We start from the raw sequence: 23,455 nt of genomic DNA, 5'->3' as shown, positions 1-23,455 counted from the left end.
TGCTACCCCAAAAAACTACTCTGGAAACTTGAACATCTTAGAAGCGAACTTTCATGCAGAAATTATGGGGGATCCTGAATGGATCCAGGAGAGAACGTTCAACTTTGAGGTTATTTCTGTCTGGGAACTTCAAGAAGTAGACGGACTCGGAAGTGCAACAAAGGAATGAGTAGACAGGAAGATGGCCACCCAGCAGAATGAAAGCAGCACAGTTGCTTAAGGTTTACATCCACCTGGTTGGCCTTATTAACTGAAGTTGAATGAAGGACGGATACAGCAAGTGTTGGGTTGCCAGGTGTTTTTAATTTACTGATGGTGAATGAGGCCCAGCTGCCGGATGTAATACAGCCACTAGGTATGTCTGACAGACTGAAGCGCAGCTGCCATAGCCTCACGGCCACTCTATGCCTAACTGACTGAGAGACAATGACTCGGACCTATCTGACATATCAAATCCCATATGATCCCTGACTGACTGAAATCCATGGGTGGTCGCAGGCACTTAGGGCCTGATTCCTACTCTGGCGGGCAGCGGTCGCCGCCCGCCAGGCGGGAACCGCCATATGGCCTCTCCGCAGTCAAAAGACCGCTGGGGCCATTCCGACTTTCCCGCTGGGCCGGCGGGCGCTAACATTGTTAGCGCCCGCCGGCCCAGCGGGAAGGCGGCCTGCAACACAGAAGCTGGCTCCGAATGGAGTCGGCGGTGTTGCAGGTGTGCGGCGGGTGCAGTTGCACCCGTCGCGCTTTTCACTGTCTGCTACGCAGACAGTGAAAAGCAGGCTGGGGCCCTGTTAGGGGGCCCCTGCACTGCCCATGCCAGTGGCATGGGCAGTGCAGGGGCCCCCAGGACACCCGTTCCCGCCAGCCTGTTCCTGGCGGTAAAAACCGCCAGAAACAGGCTGGCGGGAAGGGGGTGAGAATCCCCATGGCGGCGCTGCTTACAGCGCCGCCATGGAGGATTCGCCCAGCCGGGGGAAATCCGGCGGGAAACCGCCGGACCCGGTTTTCCGACCGCGGTCGGAATGGGCTATGAAGCACCGCCAGCCTGTTGGCGGTGCTTCAGTCATTTGAGCCCTGGCGGTCTCGGACCGCCAGGGTTAGAATGACCCCCTTAGTGGGTGTGGACCAATTGCACTAATCAGTTGGAAACATGTACTCATAACGTGTACCTGCACTTATCTATTTGTATTTCATGCACTGCAACTATGGCCGCACAATATTTTCAGTGTACACGGACCCGGGCCGCTTGTTGTTATTTTTAAACCATTTTGAAAGCCCCCTCTGGGTTCAGCGCTCTTGTAAACTGTGATCTTTCTGGGAAGTGAGTATTGCTTGGCGAGGGCGCTTTCTTGAAGCTACTTCTCTTTTGCGGCTGCGGTTTCTGGTCATCTTAAATAATCACATACTTCATGCAAAAGATTCACAAATGTGTTCCTCGTTGTTAGAATTAAAATCCACGTGAACCCGTGAATGAGGTCTTAGAAGTCCATAGTTACCCCCAATGCGCAGTGGTGAAGGACTGCTAGCCTCGCAGGGAACATTCCCTCGTGCACGCGCGGCTGGGGATCCAAACCTCCACAACAGTTCCTCACACCACTGCGACAGACACCACGAACACGCTCACTTTAGATGGAATAACATGCGCGCCTTTTCACAGGGCAAGAGGGGCTCAAGCAGAGGCATATTTGTAAGAAGTACTGCTTTCTGAATGCCCTAGAAATAATCCTATTTACGTTTGCACATTTTGTATCGGCGCGGCAGATCCTGACTGCGCCACAGTGTCTGTGAAACAGAGACAGACAGTGCTTTTAATGGGCAGGTACTCTCCGGTACGGAGTACCGGCACTTCTTTAATTTTAAAGGGAGAGTACCTGCGCTTCTCAGCACTGCTGCAATACATTTAATGGAAGAGTACCAGCACTTATTAGGAGCAAACAGGTACTATAAAGAGCGAGTACCTGCACTTCTATATTTCTGTGACCAGCACTTCTGTTTTTATGACTATTTCTATTTTAACAGCTGAATAATGTACTTGTCTATAAATAAAGTCAATTTTTAAAGAAATCAGTGAAATTATTATTAGGGGGATATTCTGTTTAAGTAACCCTACACCAGCTCTGGAAGTGAACTTTGACTGTTCAACCCTGCTATCTTGAAAGACAAAGTCAAGTCAAGTAAAAAAAAAAAAAAGGAGGGCTTGGTCATCCAGTCAGTGGAGGGCCCCTGTTTTCTGAACCCAAGATGTGAGAGGTAAGCACCATTAATTGCTACTATTGATGTCCAATAGCTTCTTGATTGCTCTGGGACCTCAACAAGAGCCACCCCGTATGGCCTAATCCAGTCCTGGAACACTATATTCATGAAGTCTTGCTGCACGCCGACAAGTCTTATTTGGAGAAGCACCCTACTGACTTGGTCTTTCTCGCACAACCTAGGTCTTATTGAAGACAGTATGACACATTTCCTCCCTCCACATGTGGGAACGGCTGGGATGCTGTTCTACATAATCAGAATTTATAAGGTTTAACCAAAAACAGTCTGAACCCGGCAAGTAATTCCTGAACACAGAGGTACAGTGATGCCTCAGAGATCCCTTAGTGTTACCTGAGAACATACACTGCATCTGCATTTACTACTTTTTAGGAGACACTTTCCGCAAGTCTTTTCTGCCCATCGATAGAGAGGAAGGTTGTGTGAGAAACCATCACTTCCTCCAAGTTTTGAATTCTTGGTTGTTCAGGCATAATTGAAGAGTCTTAAGCTCAAGCACCAATGTCGGATCATGACATATTTAAATGTGATTTCTATCTTGTGAAACTTAGGAACTACAGCAACAAATTCTGGTTGATACAGAGAAGACTCCACTGTATTCAGAACAGCTCCTAGAAAGTGGAATCAATGTCAAGGAAAGAAGCTGGACTTGTTTCGCTTGTGGTGCGCTTGTTGTCTTGTATGAAAGCTCCTTGAATCAGCCAATGAACGAGACATGGATTGGCATGTGGTCCCAGCACACATGCAAAAACTTTCTGTGCCCATCTAAATCTTAGAGGGTAGTCTTTGAATCTGTGCGTGACCTCCTTGCCAAATTATGAAAGTGATAAACCTCCTGTCCCAGGGTCGTCAGTCAGGGGGGAGAGGGGTTACTTTGAGCTGCAAGTATGTTATCTGAATCAGAATTATGAGAACATAATAGACAGGTGGGATACAATTAAACTTCATGGGTTATCTAAATTTCTTCTATTTACAAAACCTAATCTCACAATAAAATATTCTTTTCAGAAAAAAGGAGAACGAACCCACACGCAAACTTTGATTGTCAAAGCAATCATAAAACCAGGGTTAAGGTGTTATCTAAAGGAAGATAGAGCACTTAGGACTTCAAACTTGATACCGAAGAGTAAGTATTCTATGAAGCAGTGAAGAGGGTTAACATTTATATATTCAAAAAGGCACTTTTCACCACAAGTTTTTTTAAAGTTTAAATAGTTTAAACACAAAGTTCTCTATGATTACTTTGGGCTATGATTACACTACTTATTAACAATCTTTCTGGTGGATACTTTAACCTTAGATTCCTCATTTTCCAGAGATTTTGGTCAGCAATGAACTAGCGTGCTAATAGGGGTGCTTTGTGATTCCAAAGTAACTCAGTTCTTCCTCGGGCATGACAGACTAGAGCAACATGTATGTCCATCCCTTATTGCAAATTTTCAATCCTTAAGATACCAATATTTACTTGTTAAGAAACCAAAGCTCATCAGGGATTTGATTTGATTTTACTTTCTGTCAAAAAACACATTGAACCATTGAAGAGGAGTAAGACATATGGCAGGAAAATGGAAGTGGAATTCATAGCACCATATTACACTTAGGCCGGTAGGAGACATTGTAGAAGAGAGGGCAAACAAACTGAATCCTCAATGCTCTAATGATAGCCTGGTAAAACTCATCTTCCCATGCAAAATTTGCAATTTATGAAGCACAAAGAACCTTCTATAAATACTAATAACACAGCATTACATGCGTCATGACAAGTCCACCAAAATGAATAAATACAGCCAAGATACGGTTAGACTTCAGTTCCTCAAGCATAGTTGGTACAATATGCCATCCTGAGCTGAATATTGTTTAAAAAAATGATTAAAGGTATACCTAAGGGGTTAATTTACCCCTCAACCCTCCCCACTCTCTCACCCGGAGGGCAGTGAGGCACTGTACAAAGCAACAGGTTATATAGTCATCACATGAAGACAAAGAAACATGCTAGAATGTTTCCAGTGAGAACCAGGAACACAAACACAGAAGATAAACAGTACGACCATGGAGTAAAGAGGGAAAGGAAATATATGCAATTTATGATGGTTGAAACATTGTTTAGAGGTGGGTGTTTAGTCCTTTTACTGAACTGAACCACCGAAGGAAGAAGTCTTGGGCAAAAAGGAAAGTCATTCCAGTGTCTTGGTCCATATGCCAAGACAGCATGCTGGTGTTTGCTTAATAAAAATAAAACATGCCATTAAAATGTATTGGTATGGTCCAGTATTAATACTAATGTTTAACCACACTTGTTAATATGAGACACACGGCATTTTGCACACGTTATTTTCCATCTATACCACTTAAACATACGAAGATTAATTATTGCAGCTGAGTTCTTTGAATACTGGAGAAAATTATTTATGCAACTTTAAGTTAATCATGGCAATGGCTATAAAGGACCAGATTTGCAAAGGCATTAGTTGACATCAAATGGACCCTTTATCTGGAGAAGCCGCTAATGAGGGCCTAATCAGAAAATTTTAATAATTCCATTCCTTCAATTGAAGGTTTGCTGCTTCCCAAAAACATACCTTCGCTGGCACTGATGATAATATCTGGCTGAAAGACAATCCAGGATGAAGAATCTGCAGTGAGTTAAGGAAAATCTTCTCTTGAAAAAAAATAAAAATCACAAATTGTATTCTCCAAAGTTAGACTATTCATATTATGTTGGACAATACTTTTTGCCAAATTGCGCCACTGTTTTTGGGATGAATCATCTTCATGCAGGGCCATGCAGGAAGAACAGTCAAGAAAATATGAACACAAGACTGTATGGAAAGCTTAAAACTTATCAAACAAAAGAACAGATTGTGTAGCATAGTGACCCTACAGGTAAGTTCTACATTATATTCCCAGTGGTGATACCCACTCTATACAGCTGAACAATCTTAACAGTGAAATGTACCAATGACTGCTGGTATGAATTTCCATAAGTCCTTATAGAGCTTAAAATTAGGAAAAGGTAACCGTTACGTAAGAGGGCACCAACACAGACCCTAGTTATTTAGCAAGACTGCCCTTGTTTTAAGTCACCTATTTTTACCAAACAGACTTTTAGCTGTGGAAAATTCCCAGCACAATGTATATTACAACTTGCAACAACAAACGAAAAAGGTGGACTATTTAATATTGTGTGGATATATGTATAAAACTTTCCACTGAAAACACATTTTTGTTTTCTTAAGAACCTTGGCATTGTCATTCAAACCTGCTTGAAGCTTTCCCATAAAATTAGTTCATTCAATTTGGGTTTGATATGTAAGTTTATTTGCAGATCCACCAAGCAGAGGACAAAAAATAAAAAAATAAAAGAGTGGATGTGCAAAAAAGCAACATTTCCCATATCAACAGCTTAGGATTCTTTGATCTCCAAAGCAGAACATGGGGGAACAGACTTAAAGCAAACTTGGCATGGAAGTAGAACATTACTCCAGAGGTGCCTTTGCTTGGTTTAAACTGAGACCACTCAGTAGTTTCCAAAGTTAGCATTCATGTTTTTGAGGGTGCTTGAAAGGGTTAAAAAATACAGCAATATCTGAACTTTTAATCCATAGTGGACTGCAAATCCATGTTTGCAAACCAGCTGCACATCCATATTTAAAAAAAGGAACAAACTTGAATGGACAAGGGAGATCTTTCTCTTATCCCTTCTGGGTCTGTCAATGAAAAATCAGAGCCATGGACCTGGAGATCTCCGATTCACAGGCCACAACTTGATATCAATGGTGCAGTTATTGTTACATGATTCAAGACTCGGTCCCATAGTCCTGAAATGAGTTAAAAAACGCAAACAGGAGCAGTTATAGCATCATCTGACCTCTTGGCTTACATGGTGGGGCCCAAATAGCTCTCTCCCCTTCCTTTGAAGGCAAAATGAAAAAATATTACCTATTCTGCGACAGGTTTCACAGCCTCGGTTGGTTCACAAACCCATGGCTGACGTCTTGGGCCCTTGTTAGCCATCCCATGGGGTTCATGACTCAGGACCATGTCCATAGACCTTGCACAAGGTCCAACATGGGTTCAGAATCAGCAAGGGTTCACAAACCCTACACCAGGATACACAAACCCTTAAAACATTCTTAAATAATTTTAAAAGGAAAAGACAGGGCCTGTTTGAAACCTAGGCCCTTTGTCCAATTCCTTACCAATGGTCATGCACCTGAGTCGGTTGATTGCCCGTAACAGACAAGCGCAGGTCTATGTAGTTAATCTAACTGCTCACAGGTAAAGTCTGTGGACCTTGCCAAAAGGTCTAACATGGATCTAGATGGCAGCAAGGGTTCATGAACCCTTTAAATAAGCGATGTTATGGTTACGTTTTGGTTATAACACTTTAACATAGGTTTTAAAAGATCTCAAAAATTCATTTAAAAACACAAAGTGAAGGTATGATTTCAAACAAATCTGAAAACTATTGAAATACACTATTATGGTTAAAAAAAAATATCCATCATTCACTCTCCAGTCGTGCACAACGAATTACTTCACATATGGTAAACGACAAAGCTGATGAAATCATTCTTTGGTACCAATAATTCTTCGTTACCAATAATTCTTCGGTACCAATAGTCCGCTCATTTCCCTTGTAAACAGATTAATATTTATTAAGTGTCTCACTTCAAATACTGTTACACCTAATTAAACACTCATTGCAGAGTTAATAATCCATATAACTTTCTTATGGATACACCATGCAATAATACTGCATCCATTCCTAAAGAAACTTAACTATTTCACACATTAAAACACTAAAATCATATAAAAAATAACTTTGTATACCCTATTAAGAAAGACTCCAAATGTCATAAACTACTATAAAATAAACAACATGGAAATAAGCCTACTATCTCAGATACCACACATGCACAATCATGACATAAAACAACCACCATATCACACAACACAACAGCTTTAAAAAATATAACACAAATCCCATATTGCAACACACCTTACATGAATTAGAAACATTCCCTTGTAATATAAATACTACGCCAGTATCATAGGACCACACATTCATTGATCAATATAAACCTAAAGAATGTCTGACTAAATTAAGCTGTAACAGTTATCAAATATCACAATAAAACAAATGAATCACCATTCAAATACAAAAACACAAACTCAACGACCACTTCTAAAAAGTGCAACCTAGAACGATGTAACTGATCTATAACTTAGAAGAATTATTACAATACAGCATGTAAACAATAAAAATGTATTACTTTTTAAAAATAATTTTCCAAATCAGTAGATCCAAAAAAAAAACATTATGAAAAAAGATTTTACTATTATTTCCTAAAGGACTCTTATTCCAAGTTTACTCAACAAGCGTCAAACCAGGAGAAAATAGGTAAGTAAACCACCCGAGTACAGTAGCATTGTGTCCCCCATTCAGTTGTCTGCCCAGTCTGTCTACAAACATACCCTGCTGCTATTATTCCAACCCCTCCTGTTGTTCAAGCCTAACAACAAATCATTTATCAGTGGTAACACCAAGTTCAATTCTCTTTCATATAATATTGTTCACAAGGGGGGCGTGCATCGGATTTGGCCTCTAGGTACATGTACCATGCATCATACTGAACCCTGCTTGTATCTTCTGCATTCACCATGGAAAGCACACCCATTTCTGCATACATCCATTTCATGAGATCTCACAACCAGTCCCAGAATTGTGGCGCTACAGGAGCCTCCCAAACCATATCTATGTAACGTTACACCAGGACCAGGACTAAGTGGAATTCCCAAATGTGTTTAGTCTTTATCGTGACAGTCAATAGACCCAGCAAAGTGCCATCTACTTGGGTATCAGTCTGCCAGTTACTTCAGTCAGATATTGCACTACCTCATTCAAAAATCTGGACAACTCAGATTAATACCAAACCATAGGGCAGAAATCGGCATTTGTCTCAGCACGACTCAGGCACTCATTGGAAGCAGCCTGATACATGTGTCCAGTGAAGGTGGTTAAACTGAGTGCACTTCAACATGGCATTTTTTGAGGCGGTCTTCATACTAAACAAACATTTCAGCCATTAAAGTAAAGTTTAAATGGGTTTCCCACCATCTTTTAAGATGGTGTACAGAAACATCCTGTACCTATAACAATGCTGTATAAAGTACTATGATTGTTTTACATCCATGCCAATGTTTTAGGGCTACCTGCAACCCAAGAGAGATATTGGGTTCTTTATGGGCAGTGTCCCATATCAAAGTTAAGTGTTTCCAGACCTCAATTCATACATTTATCTTAATTCCTCAAAAGAAGTCAGAACTCAGTTATAACAAAAGTTCCCCCAGCTACGAGTTCTCACCTCCACCCAAGGATGTATGTTGTAATGAATTGTGAGCCAAAAGCAGTTGGGCAATGATCACAATGGTAACTATGGCTATTAAGAGATCTGTCTAGCTTTTGGTTGAATGTAGGTGTTCCTAAACTACTTCGTCACCATCATAAGCAAACTGATGGGAGTGTTTATCCTACCTCTGTTCATGAGCCATCAAAATATTTCGGTGTCTGCTAATCTTGAGTTAACATCCTTCTCAGTACTGCCTTTATTGGAAAACCAGCGACTCAGCCACTGATGCTGGATCGTGGCATAGTAAAGCTCATAATTCGGGCGCACATCCCAACTTCCGCTAAGGGGGCATACAGTTTTGATCTACTGACCAGACGACGCTCCATACCCTATATGACTGCGATCAGCAGTGATCTCAATTCCATATAAAAGGCCTGCATGAGCACCACTAGAACTACAGCAAACAGTATCACAACCTAGACAGGACTAGCATTTTAGAGCTAGCCACTAGGCCAACAGGAGAAAGAGGTAGGGAACACCAAAAGGAGAATAAACATCTTGCCATAGTAAGTGCTCACCCCAAATCGCCTTCTACTATATCCCATTCATCATGATAAACATCCACTCACAAATATTTAAAGGTATCAAAATGCCACTGCACCACTATGTTAGGCACCAATCTAGATTGAGCGTCAGAGAGAGGGAACAGGCACAACTTATCCCAGTTCATTCGAAGACCCAATATCCCCCGAAACTCATTCAAACAATTCATTAATAGTATCAGATTGTGGGATCATTACAGAAATAAACCAGTGCATTATCGGCACATACAAATATGATATACCATCTATTAGTAACTTTTAACCCCCACTCAAGACCCCTTGTGTATAGCAGATATGCCAATGGCTCCATGGCCAATGCAAAAACAGGAGGTGCGAGTGGGCAATCCTGACCGGTTCCCTTCTTAATCGGGAAATTCTGCGTAATCACAATGCCTAAAAAGATTTAACTCATATCAATTATTTTTTAAATATCAAAATTCATTATTCACACCATTATAAGTATCAACACTAACAACAGCAGTCTCATGAATACTGTCAGTGAGGCCCATTAGTGATGTCATCAATGATCCGGTTTACTATTTCATGAGTGAAGTCATATGTGAAGTCATTCGTAAAGTCATCAACAATGCATGACGGTACACAAGTTATGGTTATTCTACCTTACCCAGAGGTATACAAAACCATATTTTAGTGAAATATGAAAAGTATTTTTCACAGTTCTCTGTGAAATTTGGGTTTCATCATCATATTGACAGCCTCCAAACCACCAGGCAAAGCTTTACCAGTGCAGGGCTACTAGTATAATATACATGAAAGACAAAATTATATGGTAAGATTATCTAAATTACATGGCAAAAACTATAGTCATGAGGCACATCCTCCTGCAGTATGATTTTCCTCCATCTTAGCTAATATAATTTTTTTGTGTGAAATCAACAAACTATACGGCAACTCCATAAGTATGCCTCACATGTCAATTTAAATCAATTTTCTCATGAAATGTAAACAAAACCTAAATCTAAGCATTCTTATTCTAGTCCATGCCCATCTTTAGCTGTACTTTGAAGAAAACTACTTTTTGAAGCAAAAGAAACATGACAAATTAAATATATAATACTTAACAGGTAGCATGTGCAATGTGATCCTATAATGTCAATCTGGGGTTTGCAAACCACGCAGCCTTGTGGTTTATGATATTACCAGAACTTCTAGGTGTAAATGTTGGACCATATTAGGATTACCTGTTATATATGTACCACTGTGTATAATCCCCCATTAAAAGACAATAGATCAAGGGAATAAATATGTCATGTTAACACTGATTTGGCCTCCTTTGTTTATTTCTCTTGCAGCCTTTATTCCACATGATGTTAATCAAATTATCATCTAATGATTATATTATGCAATTATCCAGAATGAATGTGAAGAGGGCATATTTAACTAAGGTGTGAGGATCCACAAGACAGTAAAGAGTTCCCAGAAAGACCCCAAATGACAATGCATTAGAAAATTGGGGAATGGGCACTAGATAGTGTCATCAGTGAAAGCAAACTGAACTCTTTCTGGAAAGGTACAGCAACAAGTCCAAGTTGTATTCAAACTAAAGAGGCACCCTATGATATGACTGATATTTCACACTTGTGAAATTGAAACCTTTGCTCCCCAACACGTCTGCAGAGTGCTAGAGTAGTGGTTTAGGGGATACGATCCATGATCAGGAAAGGTGCCCAAAGTATCTTAATTTTGAAAGGAAGTAATATGTGCTGTTGATGGCTAGCTGATTTCAGACTTAACCTGGGCTCAGTAGCTGGGACAGGGAGACCTTAGTTCGAGACACATGATGCAGATTGATCTGAAAATATGGCGTTGTCTAATGGCCATGAACTTAGCGATTGTAGTCCCTGGAAAGGGGATAAAAGTGCTGCCACTAACACAATGGCACTGGAGATTGCCAGACATTTTAAACATGTGACACAATGTAAACAATGGGAGAAAACAATGGATTTATGTTTGGCAACCTTAACCTGAATACCTATTGTTGACTAGAAAGGATTTATTTCAAAAGGTGTTGTGGGTATTCCTTGAATTAATAGCAAATAATTCTGTTAGATTAAATGGGGTTCACAGGCAGCAGAGAAAAAGTAATATTTCCACTTATACTTCCTTAAGTGTCTGATAACGGATGGGCATAGAGTTAGGCGGGTTGAAAGCTCTTATTTAATCTAGATTTATGTAGCTTGGTGTGCAGCTGCAGGACAGCTTCCTACTCTTTTTACTCTTGCTAAATTTCTAAACCTAATTCATATGTCAAACAAAAAACTTACAATAATAATTCAACATTTCATTTACCAAATCTCTACATTTACACCAATGCATAAAACATTTTTGAAAAGTGAATAAAGGATACATAGTTTGCAGGGAACAGGTGACTGGCTGGTTACAGATGCAGGACCTGTACACACACAAAAATATAAATACACAAGTAATATGTACATTTGAAAATAAAAGACAAATCACTGTCTCAACTTTTAGCCATTGGATTCATAATCTCATTTCAATAGTGCAACTTCTCTCCAGAGGAGAGCAGTCCCAATTAAGCAGCTTATTGACATTTCTGTTAGGTCTATTCAACCTCTCCCTAAATGGTTGACTAGTTTCTAGAAATATACTACTTAAAAGCTGCTTGTGATTTATATAATGCTGGCATGCCACACTAGGCTATTTAATATTAAGATCATGAATAAAAGCAACTTATTCAACCACTGAATGTACAGCTCACATGTAGCAGCCGTATGTGGTAACAGCAAGCAGCCCTGCTTTCTTTTTTAATTTATAAGTTCTATTTGTTAGAATGTGCAAGAAACATAGTCCAAGTGGCTCAGGGCAATGAGGTTATTGGGTTCCCATTATGACAAATGGAGTCATCTGCCACTGGTGTCCAGGACTAACCAAACGTTTGGACCCCAAACAGGATTACCAAGTAATTATCTCCTTAGGACTTGGAATGCTCTGCCTCGCTACCCGGAATGAGTCAAACGCTTCCTCAAGGAGGTGATGTGGGCTAGCCACTATAAAACATAATATCCCTTGTAGGAAAGTACCCTAGTTTTGGCATGTTACCCCCAATGTCTGCCTGATGTCAGTATGTTTGACAGTGTTGACAGGGATCCTGCTAACCAGCACCCCAGTGATTATGCTCTCTCTCCTCTAAATGTTGTCATTGCATACTGGTAACTCAGGATGTCACCCAAAATTGCCATATAGGTCCCCCCTTATAAGTCCCTAGTATATGGTACCTAGGTACCCAGGGCATTGGGGTTCCAGGGGATCCCTATAGGCTGCAGCATTTCTTTTGCTACCCATAGGGAGGCCATGCAAATGCTTCTGCAGGACAGCCATTGCAGCCTGTGTGAAATGGTACATGCACCCTCTCACTGCCATTTACACGGAATCAGGTCACGTATAAGTCACCCTTATTGCAGGCCTTCCAGCCCTGAAGGCAGGGTGCAGAGTACCTGTGTGTGACGACACCCCTGCATTAGCAGAGGTGCCCCCACAACCTCCAGTACCATTTTCCCAGACTGCGTGAGTGTGGGGACACCATTATACGCATGCACTGGACATAGTTCACTACTTATGTCCAGCTTCACAATGATAACTCTGAATATGGCCCTGTTTGGTATCAAGCATTTTGAAATCAAACCCCAAGGCTTTTGCTAGCATTGGTTGTATGATTCCATGCACTCTGTGGGCTCCTTAGAGGACCCCCCAGTACTGCCAGTACAGCCTTATGGGGTTTTCCAGGCAGCCCCAGCTGCTGCCACCTCACAGGCAGGTTTCTGCCCTCCTGTTGCTCTAGCAGCTAGAGCCCAGGAAGGCAGAACAAAGGATTTCCTTTGGAAGAAGGGTGTTACACCTTCTCCCTTTGGAAATAGGTGTTACAGGCCCATGCCTCCGAGAGCCTCTGGAAATGCTTTGAAGGGCACAGATGTTGCCCTCCTTGCCTAATCCAGTCTACACCGGTTCAGGGACCCCCAGGGACCCCCAGACCCTCAGCGTGAAACTGGACAAAGGAAAGGGGAGTGACCACTCCCCTGTCCATCACCACCCCAGGGGTGGTGCTCAGAGATCCTCCAGAGGGTCCCTGGGTTTTGCCATCTTGGATTCCAAGTTGTCAGGGCACTCTGGGAGCATCTGAGTGGCCGCTGCCAGCAGGTGACGTCAGAGCCGTCCCCTGATCGGTGCTTACCTGTGTAGCTGACCAATCCCCCTTTCAGAGCTATTTAGGGTCTCTCTCTTGGGTGGTTTTTCACAATCGGATTGCAAGACTCCAACAGAAATCCTCTGCATCCTTTACTTCACCTTCTTACCGAAGAAACTGCACCTGGATCCTCCAGGAACTCTACAAACTGCAACAAATAAGCAAAGACGACTTCTGCAACATTGTATCTTCAGCTCCTGCCAGCAACTGCAACTGTTTCCAGGTCGTGCATCCTCCGAGGACTGCCTGTCTTCAGCCTCCACCATAAGAACGAAGGAATCGCCCTTGAAGTGAAGGAGTCCCTTCTCAGCAGGCACCACTCTGCAGCGACGACCGGTGGTGTAGGTCTCTCTCTCATGAAGAAGTGAGTGGATCCAACAACACAGGTGGTGGACTGAAGTGGTCCCAACGGTCCTGACTTCCTACTGTCCAACTTTGGTGGAGGTAAGAGCTTGCCTCCTCACGCAAGACATTACCCCATGCAGCAAATGTTTTGCAGTTGCCAAGGCTTGTTGGCATCCTATCACGAAGTTCTTCATGCACCATGCAGCTCTGGCCCCCAGCACTCTATCCTGCGATGCACAGCTTCCTGAGTGGTTCTCCAGCTGCATGGCATTCCTTTGTGTAGTGCTGCATAGGCCTCCTTTTGCACCTTCCTTGCCATCGTGCTGTGGGACTCCTGAGCGTGCTGCCTGGTCTTCCGAGGGCTTTCTGAAGTTGCCGAGAGCCCCCGTTGACTCACCCTGCTGGGTAGAGTCCATCAGGTCCCTCCTGGTGCCGGGGAGCGCCATTTTCTGCTAACAGCGTGCTTTGCGTGTGCCAAGGCTTGTTGGCGGAATCCAGCAACGCAAACAAGACTGCATTCATCCAACCGGCGTGGGACATCTTGTACACCAACCAGGAACCCGCATCTGTCTTCTTGGGTGCAATATTGACTTGTTCCTCACCAGTGGTTCCTAACTATTGTGATTTTCACTATTGCACTGTTTTCGAACTGTATTTACAGCTATTTCTGCATACTAGTGTATATAATTTGTGTATTACTTACCTCCTAAGGGAGCATGGCTTCTATGGTATTTTTGGCATTTGTGTCACCAAAATAAAGTACCTTTATTTTTGGAACACTGAGTATTTTCTTTCATATGTGTGAGTACTGGTTGCATACAGTGGTATTGCATGAGCTTCGCATGTCTCCTAGTTAGGCCTTGGCTGCTCATCCACACTACCCCTAGAGAATCTGGCTTCTAGACACTGACTACATTTCACTAATAAGGGATAACTGGACCTGGTATAAGGTGTAAGTACCTTAGGTACCCACTACAAACCAGGCCAGCCTCCTACATCCCTTGGTAATCAAATGTCCTGTTGGTGCTTTACCAAAGAAGAGCAGAACTCTTTAGCTCCTTAGAAGTCTAAAATCAGACTGCAAATACTATTCTAGTACCAATGCAAAAAGCACTGTAGATCCCTACAATGGAGTCTGATTCAATAAAGCGTGTTCCCGATCCTCAGGTCTGCAGTCTAGGGACACAAGGCACAGTCTCAATAGTCAAAAGCACATACTTCAATCATCAATTTTACTGCTTCTACTCTATAGACACCAAATTGGGTTGATACCCTTCCAAGACCTGTTGTATTTTCCTATTAGTACTGACTAAAATATGTGCTATGGGTGTATAAGAGTTCTACAATGTTTCTGTATACTTCCTATGAAATCTCTCTAGACCCAGAGAATTACCCCGAGTCACACCTATGAAAGGTGTCACCAAGTGCTGGCTCAAATACCTGATAGGTCCAGTCACTGTAAAGGTTTTTTTTTTGCAAGGGTTGCATCCAATGCCCAATAGGAGTATAAGGGTCACAGAAGTCTGCTTACTCAAAAGGATTATCTTTGGGGAAACAAAGATGGTTCTGGTGCCCATTCAAACAAGTCCCTCTAAAGTGAAGATGTTGTTTATAGGTCCTGTAACTTTAAAACCACTGGCTGCAGATAGATATTCTTACAGCATGCAGTGCCTACAGACTAAGGGGCATGGACTCCACCAGCCACGACAGAGCTGGCAATAAGAGACTGTGGCTTCAAAGGCTACATCTTTGGAATCATTTGGATCATTTCCACATGATCAATGGTTCCTGACCCAAATCTGTGCAGCCTTGCCTGGTTACCTCTCAAAATTTCCCCAGCCAAGTGGCTACAACTAGGGGACCATTCATTTGTTAAATCAATATTTCTTTATTAGCAAAATGATCACATTGTAAAGTAAGCTGCATATTATTTGACAAGATAAACAACTAGTGTCATATCTAAATTACAAACATAACTTTTGACTAGAATCAGTGGCATAATTCCATAGATATACAGGTGTATTCAAGTCCAGAATAGAATTATAGGTGGAGAACCAAAGCTGGGCCAAACGTCCCTTTCTGCAGTCGGTGGGGGGAAACAGATTTTTGCTTGGATATTAAAACTGAGCGGGCAGTGATGTGCACATTGAAATAGGGAAGGGATCACGGCAAAGCGGTTTGGAGAACGTGGGGCCGGAGGGTGATATCCCTGGGTAGCTCAGAGTGGAGGGGTTAGTTACTACAAATGAGGACCAGATGCAGTCGAAGCTATCGGTTTGGTCTAGTAGAAAGTGGAGGCAGGTCAGAGATTAAGCATGCTCACCAACCACAAAGTAGGTAGAGAACAACTTTTCCTCTGCGTAATGTAAAGATATGTTGTAGCTCGGTATCCTGAAGTGGCACAGACATCACTTTAGATCCTAAAAGTCCTCAACAGGTAACTGGGCTGTGGTCTCCTCCAGGCTGGCTCTCATCTGAAGAGTGAAGTCCAGTGTTTTCTTTCACAGAAGGTTTAACTTGCCTTCATACATGTCAGTACAGATGTGTTTCCAGCAGGTGTCCTGACCCAGACAGTCTTAGAATGGAAGATTGTAGCAGTCTGGTTCAATATGTACTTGGAACTCAGTTATACTCAACTGGTCAGGCACACGGCTCTGCCCTTGGTCATGAGGGATTCTGGAAAACTGTACTGGTAAAGCTTGTCAGCGTTTATTTTTGAGTGTATTTATGACCAAACAGCTTTCTTATCTTTTTTAAATTTCATTACAAGACCAGAGGCTACCACTACCACTATACTTAATCTTTTTATTGCTGCCCTAACATGCAGCCCTTTAAAGAACATCTATTACATCATAAAACATATATTCCAAGTTGGACTCCTTAAACAGAGTATATAAGTCCTTGTCACATAATCACATTCCTCTTTAATTGGCTGCTCCTATCAAATATAATGCTGTTCTTCCATGTATATTTACTTATTTTGTTTCTTTTATAACATTTACTTACTTATAGTAGGTGTTTTTCCTGTGTTCTTTCCCCTACAATTCATGGTCAGGTTCCTCGCTTTTTTCTTTAAGTTCTTGTAGTATGTAGTGTTTTTAAAATAATCATTTTGACCTCAACCTCTCATGGCTCTTAATGCTAAACAGCGATTTTCTAATCTGCTTTCTTGGCCAACCACTGGACAGGCTTGGGATGAGACTTGCTGATTTGGATGAGAGCGCTACATCTATACTGTGCAGGCTTCAAAATGGGAGGCACGGGTGGTGGCTTCGGATTCAGAGGAGCAGACGGTGCATGCTTCTTCTGACCAACAAAACAAAAGGGGAAAGTGCAGTTACTTCCAGACACCTGCCCCTCTCCCTCAATGAAAGTCCTCAGTCAGAAGCGCAACGCGTACCGACAATCAAAAGAGGACTAAAAAGAAGCTGTAATTTTGTAGTGGGCTTTTCTTTCAATTATCCCGTCACCACACAAATAGCACTGCCATGATGACGTGACTCTAGCAGTTACAAGTAACCGCGGTTCGCTGCCCCAGTGGAGGGGAAACTGTATCTTTTTATGGGATCTTTATATAAAAACAAAAGCAGGGAGAGAATCAGAAATTAACCCTTAAGAGAAGGAAGGAAAGGACTATATCCTTTTTCTTACCAAAACACCTTCACTATGACAGATGATATGCCCTCTCAGGTAGCCCTTCCTCCTGCCTCAGTGAGGGCTTATTTAAAAGATATTTTGACAGGGAGTTTAAATCTTCCCTTAAAGAGGTAGTAGAAGCCATTTTTTTCAAATGGAAGAGAGCTACTCCTTCAGAGGAGGACTGTTTCTCAGCTTTAGAAGAGGATTCCCCTGTAATTATTAAAAAGGGAGGTAAGGTGTCAAAAAAGAAAACACCTTGTAAGAGAGGACTCTATGGTTCAAGGAGACTTGGTGCATGGAGTCCTTAACAGAACACTAAGCAGGAGAGACCATTTTGTTGCTACAATAGGAAAGGGTGTCCTATGGGACACAATTAGAAAGAGTGTCCCTAATGGCACAAAAGATGGAAAAAAACTCCTGCAATCCAGGTAAACATCTTTATGATGATTTACAACTGGATAAACATTTCTTTGATCCGCAAGAGACCAATTTACTCAATAATGATCAACAACAGCCTTCTACCTCAAAGGCAATTAGAGACCTTCTGGGTGCAAATATGTTTAATCCCAGAGCTATCAGCTACCCTTGGGCCTCAGATTGGTGGCCAAGGAAGCATATTCCTCACGCTCATAGCAGCTTTTAAACCCACAGGAAAGATGATATTCTCGTTGTTAGAAATGGGGTCTTTGGTTGGCAGTCAGGTTACCCCCTGGCCAAGCAAGGACACTTACTCTAGTCAGGGTAAGTCACACACAATCCAAATTATCCTGTACCCACTCTCTGGTAGCTTGGCACTGAGCAGTCAGGCTTATATTAGAAGGCGATGTGTAAAGTATTTGTGCAATAATTCATACAATAACACCATTTAGCACCACAAAACTACACCACAAAGTGTTTAGAAAAATATATAATATTTATCTGGATAAATGCAGGTCAAAATGATTAAAACGCAATAAGTATATGTTGGGATATCACTGAAAAGTGATATAAAGTGTCTTAAGTCTTTTAAAAGCAAACAAAGTCTCTTTCAAGCACAAAGTACCTGGTTTGCGTGAAAAATCTCCACAAAGAACCGCAGAGGAGGAGAAGCGTGGAAACAAAAGGGTGTGCACCGATTTCTTGGACCGCACACGGCGACGTGTTGTTTAGTTTTCAAGCAGGAATGGCTGTGCGTCGATTTACAGTGCTTAGTCGTGGATCCTCTCCGGGTTGCGGGGTTTTCAGACGCCACGGGGACGATGCGTGGATCAGACAAAGGTTTCCCTAGTGTCCCTGGGAGAAAGAGAGATGGTGCCTAATGCCCACATGCCAGAAAATACTTCAAATTATAGGCAGTGGGTCACCATTGATGGGCAAAGGGTCGAGGCTCTGCATGACACAGGAGCAAGTATGACTACTGTCAAGATCAGCTGGTGTCAGCAGAGCAGACAGTCCCTAATACATTCCACTAGGTCATAGTCGCTGACAATCGTGAGAGTCACCTGCTGGGGGCTCTGGTTCCCTTTGAGTGTCTGAAAGTAGCTGTGAGTCCTGCCATGCCTGTAGGGCAATGATCTTGAGCATACTGACTCGAAGGAGGTAGAGCTCAGATCCCACCTGGAGATGTTAGGTTTGCCTGAGTGGGTCTGCATGACCACAAGGTCCATGGCTGCCCAGGAAGGAAGTCAAGGGCATCTGGAGCCTGGAACAATGGTCCAGACAGCTGCAAAGACGAAGGACAAGAGGCACAGGAAACCTGCTTCAGATGTTCCCACGGTGGTGGGCGGGCCCCTGAGGAGGAGGCGGCCCCTGAGCCAACTGGGGAGGACATAGTTGGCCTGGGCAACATACCTGAACTTGCTGACTGGCAAGAAGTGGGTGGGCCAACCAGGGCAGAATTCTGCAAGGCGGAGAAGGAATGCCCGACCCTTGAGGGTCTGAGGCAACTGGCCGCAGACCAAGCAGCAGGTGACGCCTCTGGCACTCATATTTACTGGGAGAATGATCTCCTTTACAGTGAGCCTAAGGTTCCAGGTCCTGGGGCATCATGTGTGCTGGTGGTCCCCCAGTGTTACAGGGCCTTCCTACTGGGTCTGGCTCACAAAATTCCCCTGGCAGGACATCTGGGCCAAGACAAGACCTTTAACAGGCTTGTCACCCACTTCCATTGGCCCAGAATGAGGGTAGCCTCAGATAATTTCTGAAGAGCTTGCCCCACCTGCCAGGCTAGTGGGAAGAAAGGAAAAAAGCTTAAGGCTCCCCTGATCCCACTCCCCGTCGTTGGCACCCCCTTAGAAAGGGTGGGCATCGACATTGTTGGTCCCTTGGACCCCAAAACTGCCTTGGGCAACAGGTTTATCCTGGTTTTGGTGGACCATGCCACCCGCTATCCAGAGGCAATCCCTCTGAGAACAGTGACTGCACCGGTGGTGACCAGAGTCCTGCTGGGAATATTTACCCGTGTGAGATTCCCTAAGGAAGCTGTCTGACAGGGGCACAAACTTCATGCGTCTGCGTATATGAAGTCCATATGGGATGAGTGTGGGGTGATCTACCAGTTTACCACCCCTTATCATCCTCAATCCAATGGGCTTGTTGATAGATTCAACAAGACCCTTAAAGTAATGATTAATGGCCTGACTGAAGCCATGAGGCGTAAGTGGGACGTCCTCTTACCATGCCTGCTGTTTGCTTACAGGGAGGTGCCCCAGAAAGGGGTGGGGTTCAGCCCCTTTGAACTTCTCTATGGTCACCCTGTCAGGGGACCACTGAGCATAGTTAAAGAGGGCTGGGAGAAAGCTCCCAAGACACCTCCCCAGGATGTGGTTAGCTACCTGCTGGCCCTCTGCAACCAAACCCAGCGCTTCTGGAAGCAGGCCAAGAGTAACCTCGTGGCCAGTCAAGAGGTGATGAAGGAGTGGTATCACCGGAAGGCCACTCTTGTTGAGTTCTCACCTGGAGACAAGGTTTGGGTGATGGAGCCAGTAGAGCCTCGGGCTCTCCAGGACCGCTGGAATGGCCCATTTGAGATTAAGGAGCATAAGGGAGAAGCCACTTACCTAGTGGACCTCAAGATCCCTAGGCACCCCCTAAGGGTCCTCCATCACAACAGACTCAAACCTCACTTTGAGAGGTCTAGGTCAGTATGGCTCCTAGTCACAGATGAGGGCATGGAAGAGGAGAGTAAACCTCTCCCCGACCTCATCTCTGCCAGAAAAGGTGATGGGTCAGTGGAGGGTGTCATTCTCTCGACTCCCTGACTCTAGACCAAAGAGGCGACTGCTATGAGTTGTTAGAGCAGTTCTCTTCCCTGTTTTCCCTTACTCCTGGACTTACCCATCTATGTGTCCATGATATTGACACGGGAGACAGATCCCACTGTGAGGAATACAAGTTACAGGTTGTTGGATAAGGTAAAGACCAACATCAAGGAGGAGTTCTCCAAGATGTTGACCTTAGGGGTTATTGAGAAATCTAGTAGTCCCTGGGCCAGCCCTGTGGTGCTGGTTCCTAAAGCTGCTGCCTCCAGCGCGAAGCCAGAACTCTGGTTCTGTGTGGACTACCGGGGTCTCAACTCAGTCACACGGAATTACGCTCACCCCATCCCCGAACTGATGAGCTCATTGACAGACTAGGTGCTGCCAAGTTCCTGAGTACGTTTGATCTTACATCAGGGTACTGGCAGATCGCCCTGACTGACGGGGCCAAAGAGAGATCTGCATTTTCCACATCTGATGGCCATTACCAGTTCCAGGTAATGCCCTCTGGGTTGAGAAATGCCCCCGCTACCTTCCAACGGTTGGTTAACGGGGTCCTAGCTGGCAAGGATGCTTACTGCGCAGACTATCTAGATGACACAGCTGTCTACAGTTCCAGCTGGGAGGAACACCTGCTCCACCTCAAGGAGGTGCTTCAGGCTCTGCAACAGGCAGGCCTGACCATCAAGGCTAGTAAGTGCCAGACTGGGCAGGGTTCCGTGGTGTACTTGGGACAACTGGTAGGTGGTGGCAAGGCGCAGCCACTCCAAGCCAAGATTGAGACTATGAAGGCCTGGCAACCACCTAGAACACAGACTGAAGTGAGAGCCTGTTTAGGTCTCACTGGATAATACCGCAGATTTGTCAAGGGCTATGATACCATTGTGTCACCCTTGACAGAACTCACTTCCAAAAAGCAACCTAGGTTGGTGAACTGGACAGAAGCTTGTCAGCCAGCCTTTGATTCTCTGAAGGAAGCCATGTGCATGGCCCCCGTGCTCAAGGCCCTTGACTACTCCCAGGAATTTATTGTGCAGACAGACGCTCTTCAGAGCATGGCATAGGGGCTATTCTAGCACAGCTGAATGAGGACGGCTCAGACCAACCAGTAGTTTTTATTATCACAGGAACATAGGTGGAGTGCTATTGAGAGAGAAGCATTTGCTGTGGTCTGGGCACTGCAGAAGCTGAGACCATACCTGTTTAGGACTCACTTCTGGGTTCAGACAGACCACAGGCCCCTTAGATGGCTCATGCAGATGAGGGTTGGGAATCCTAAACTCTTGAGGTGGTCCATTTCCCTACAGGGGATGGACTTTACGGTGGAGCATCACCCGAGGATTGACCACGCCAATGCTGATGGTCTCTCCAGATACTTCCACCTTAGCGATGAGAGCTCCCAGGAGGTTGGGTAGCTCTCCCCACTTTCAGCTGGGGGTGGGGGGGACACATGTTAGACCTGACAGCCTTATGGTGGTCACCCCTAAAGTTTTGCCTGCCTCCCTCCACTTTTTAGATACCGTTTTTGCTAGTTTTAAGACTCTGCGCACTTTACCACTGCTAACCATTGGTAAAGCGCATATGCTCTCTCCCTTTAAACATGGTAACTTTGGATCATGCCCATTTGGTCCCTATTAAAATGCACTATATGTGCCCAGGGTCTGTAGAGTAAATGCTACTAGTGGGCCTGCAGCACTGGACTGTGTCACCCACTTCAGTAGCCCCTTAACTTTGTCTCAGGCCTGCCATTGCAAGGCCTGTGTGTGCAGTTTCACTGCCAATTCGACTTGGCATTTAAAAGTACTTGCCAAGCCTAAAACTCCCCTTTTTATACATATAAGACACCCCTAAGGTATGCCCTAGGTAACCCATAGGGCACGGTACTCTGTAGACAAAAGGCAGGACATGTACCTATGTAGTTTACATGTCCTGGGAGTGTAAAACTCCTAAATTCGTTTTTACATTGCTGTGAGGCCTGCTCCCTTCATAGGCTAACATTGGGGCTGCCCTTGTACATTGTGTGAGTGGTAGCTGCTGATCTGAAAGGGAGGTCATATTTAGTGTGGCAACAACTTCAAGAACTAGAGCGTGGAGCATACTTGGGAAAAAAATCAGTGTTTTAAAAAGCGGAATAAGATAGGCCTTCCTCGGACCTTCATAAAAATTTACAAAACATTATACAATGCAGAGTGTCTTACAGAGATAAATTATCGCAACCACAAGGATCAAATGCCTCCTCCTAAGAAAGGATACTATAGGGCGGATCAGATCAAACCTAAATCTAGTAAGAAGGAAGCACTCACAGGTGCTTGTTACCACCGTAAGGTACGGCTCATTAGACGGGGCAGACTGTAGTAAATAATGGGCACGTACCCGGGACTTCAGGCGTGCAGCCTCATCCTGTGCACTAGCCCTAAGCTGGAAAACAAAATCCTTTGCCCACTTACGGTGGGCTCTAGTAATTCCTTCTGGGGTTGTGAACAGATCACTCCTTACTAGGCTCAGGGTAAGATCCCTAACATACTTAAACCAAGGAATATTAAGAAACCTATCCAGGGCCATATAATCCTTTAAGCCCCCCCCTCCCTGTTCAAGGTAGCGGATGGCCATGACCAAATATTCAAACATAAAGCAGAGGGACGAAATGCAGTTACATTCGTGACGTAGCCTATACCCAACTCCAGAGGAGAAAACTTAGATGTACTCTAGGGGACCCGAAGTAGGCATCTAAGAAAAGTAATTTCAGCTACTTGTTAATCATTCTGAGTAACATACCCCCACACCCCA

At 43.8% G+C, this 23,455-nt stretch overlaps 1 protein-coding gene across 1 annotated transcript in view; it reads right to left on the bottom strand.

Annotated features, from left to right (window-relative positions):
• The window catches only part of RMC1 (regulator of MON1-CCZ1), a 219,715-nt gene that overhangs the window by 84,261 nt on the left and 111,999 nt on the right, over nucleotides 1-23,455 (bottom strand). The window contains exons 11-12 of the mRNA XM_069220023.1: nucleotides 11,595-11,639; nucleotides 4,851-4,904 (exon numbers count right to left, since the gene is read on the bottom strand). Of these exons, the coding sequence (XP_069076124.1) occupies nucleotides 4,851-4,904; nucleotides 11,595-11,639 (99 nt within the window). The remainder of the gene's footprint in view (nucleotides 1-4,850; nucleotides 4,905-11,594; nucleotides 11,640-23,455) is intronic.

Source organism: Pleurodeles waltl, chromosome 2_2 (genome assembly GCF_031143425.1).
Source record: "Pleurodeles waltl isolate 20211129_DDA chromosome 2_2, aPleWal1.hap1.20221129, whole genome shotgun sequence".
In the NCBI taxonomy this organism is placed as follows: Eukaryota; Metazoa; Chordata; class Amphibia; order Caudata; family Salamandridae; genus Pleurodeles; species Pleurodeles waltl.
The sequence above is the reverse complement of the archived record's forward strand: the minus strand, read 5'-3'. Positions and strand labels throughout refer to the sequence as shown.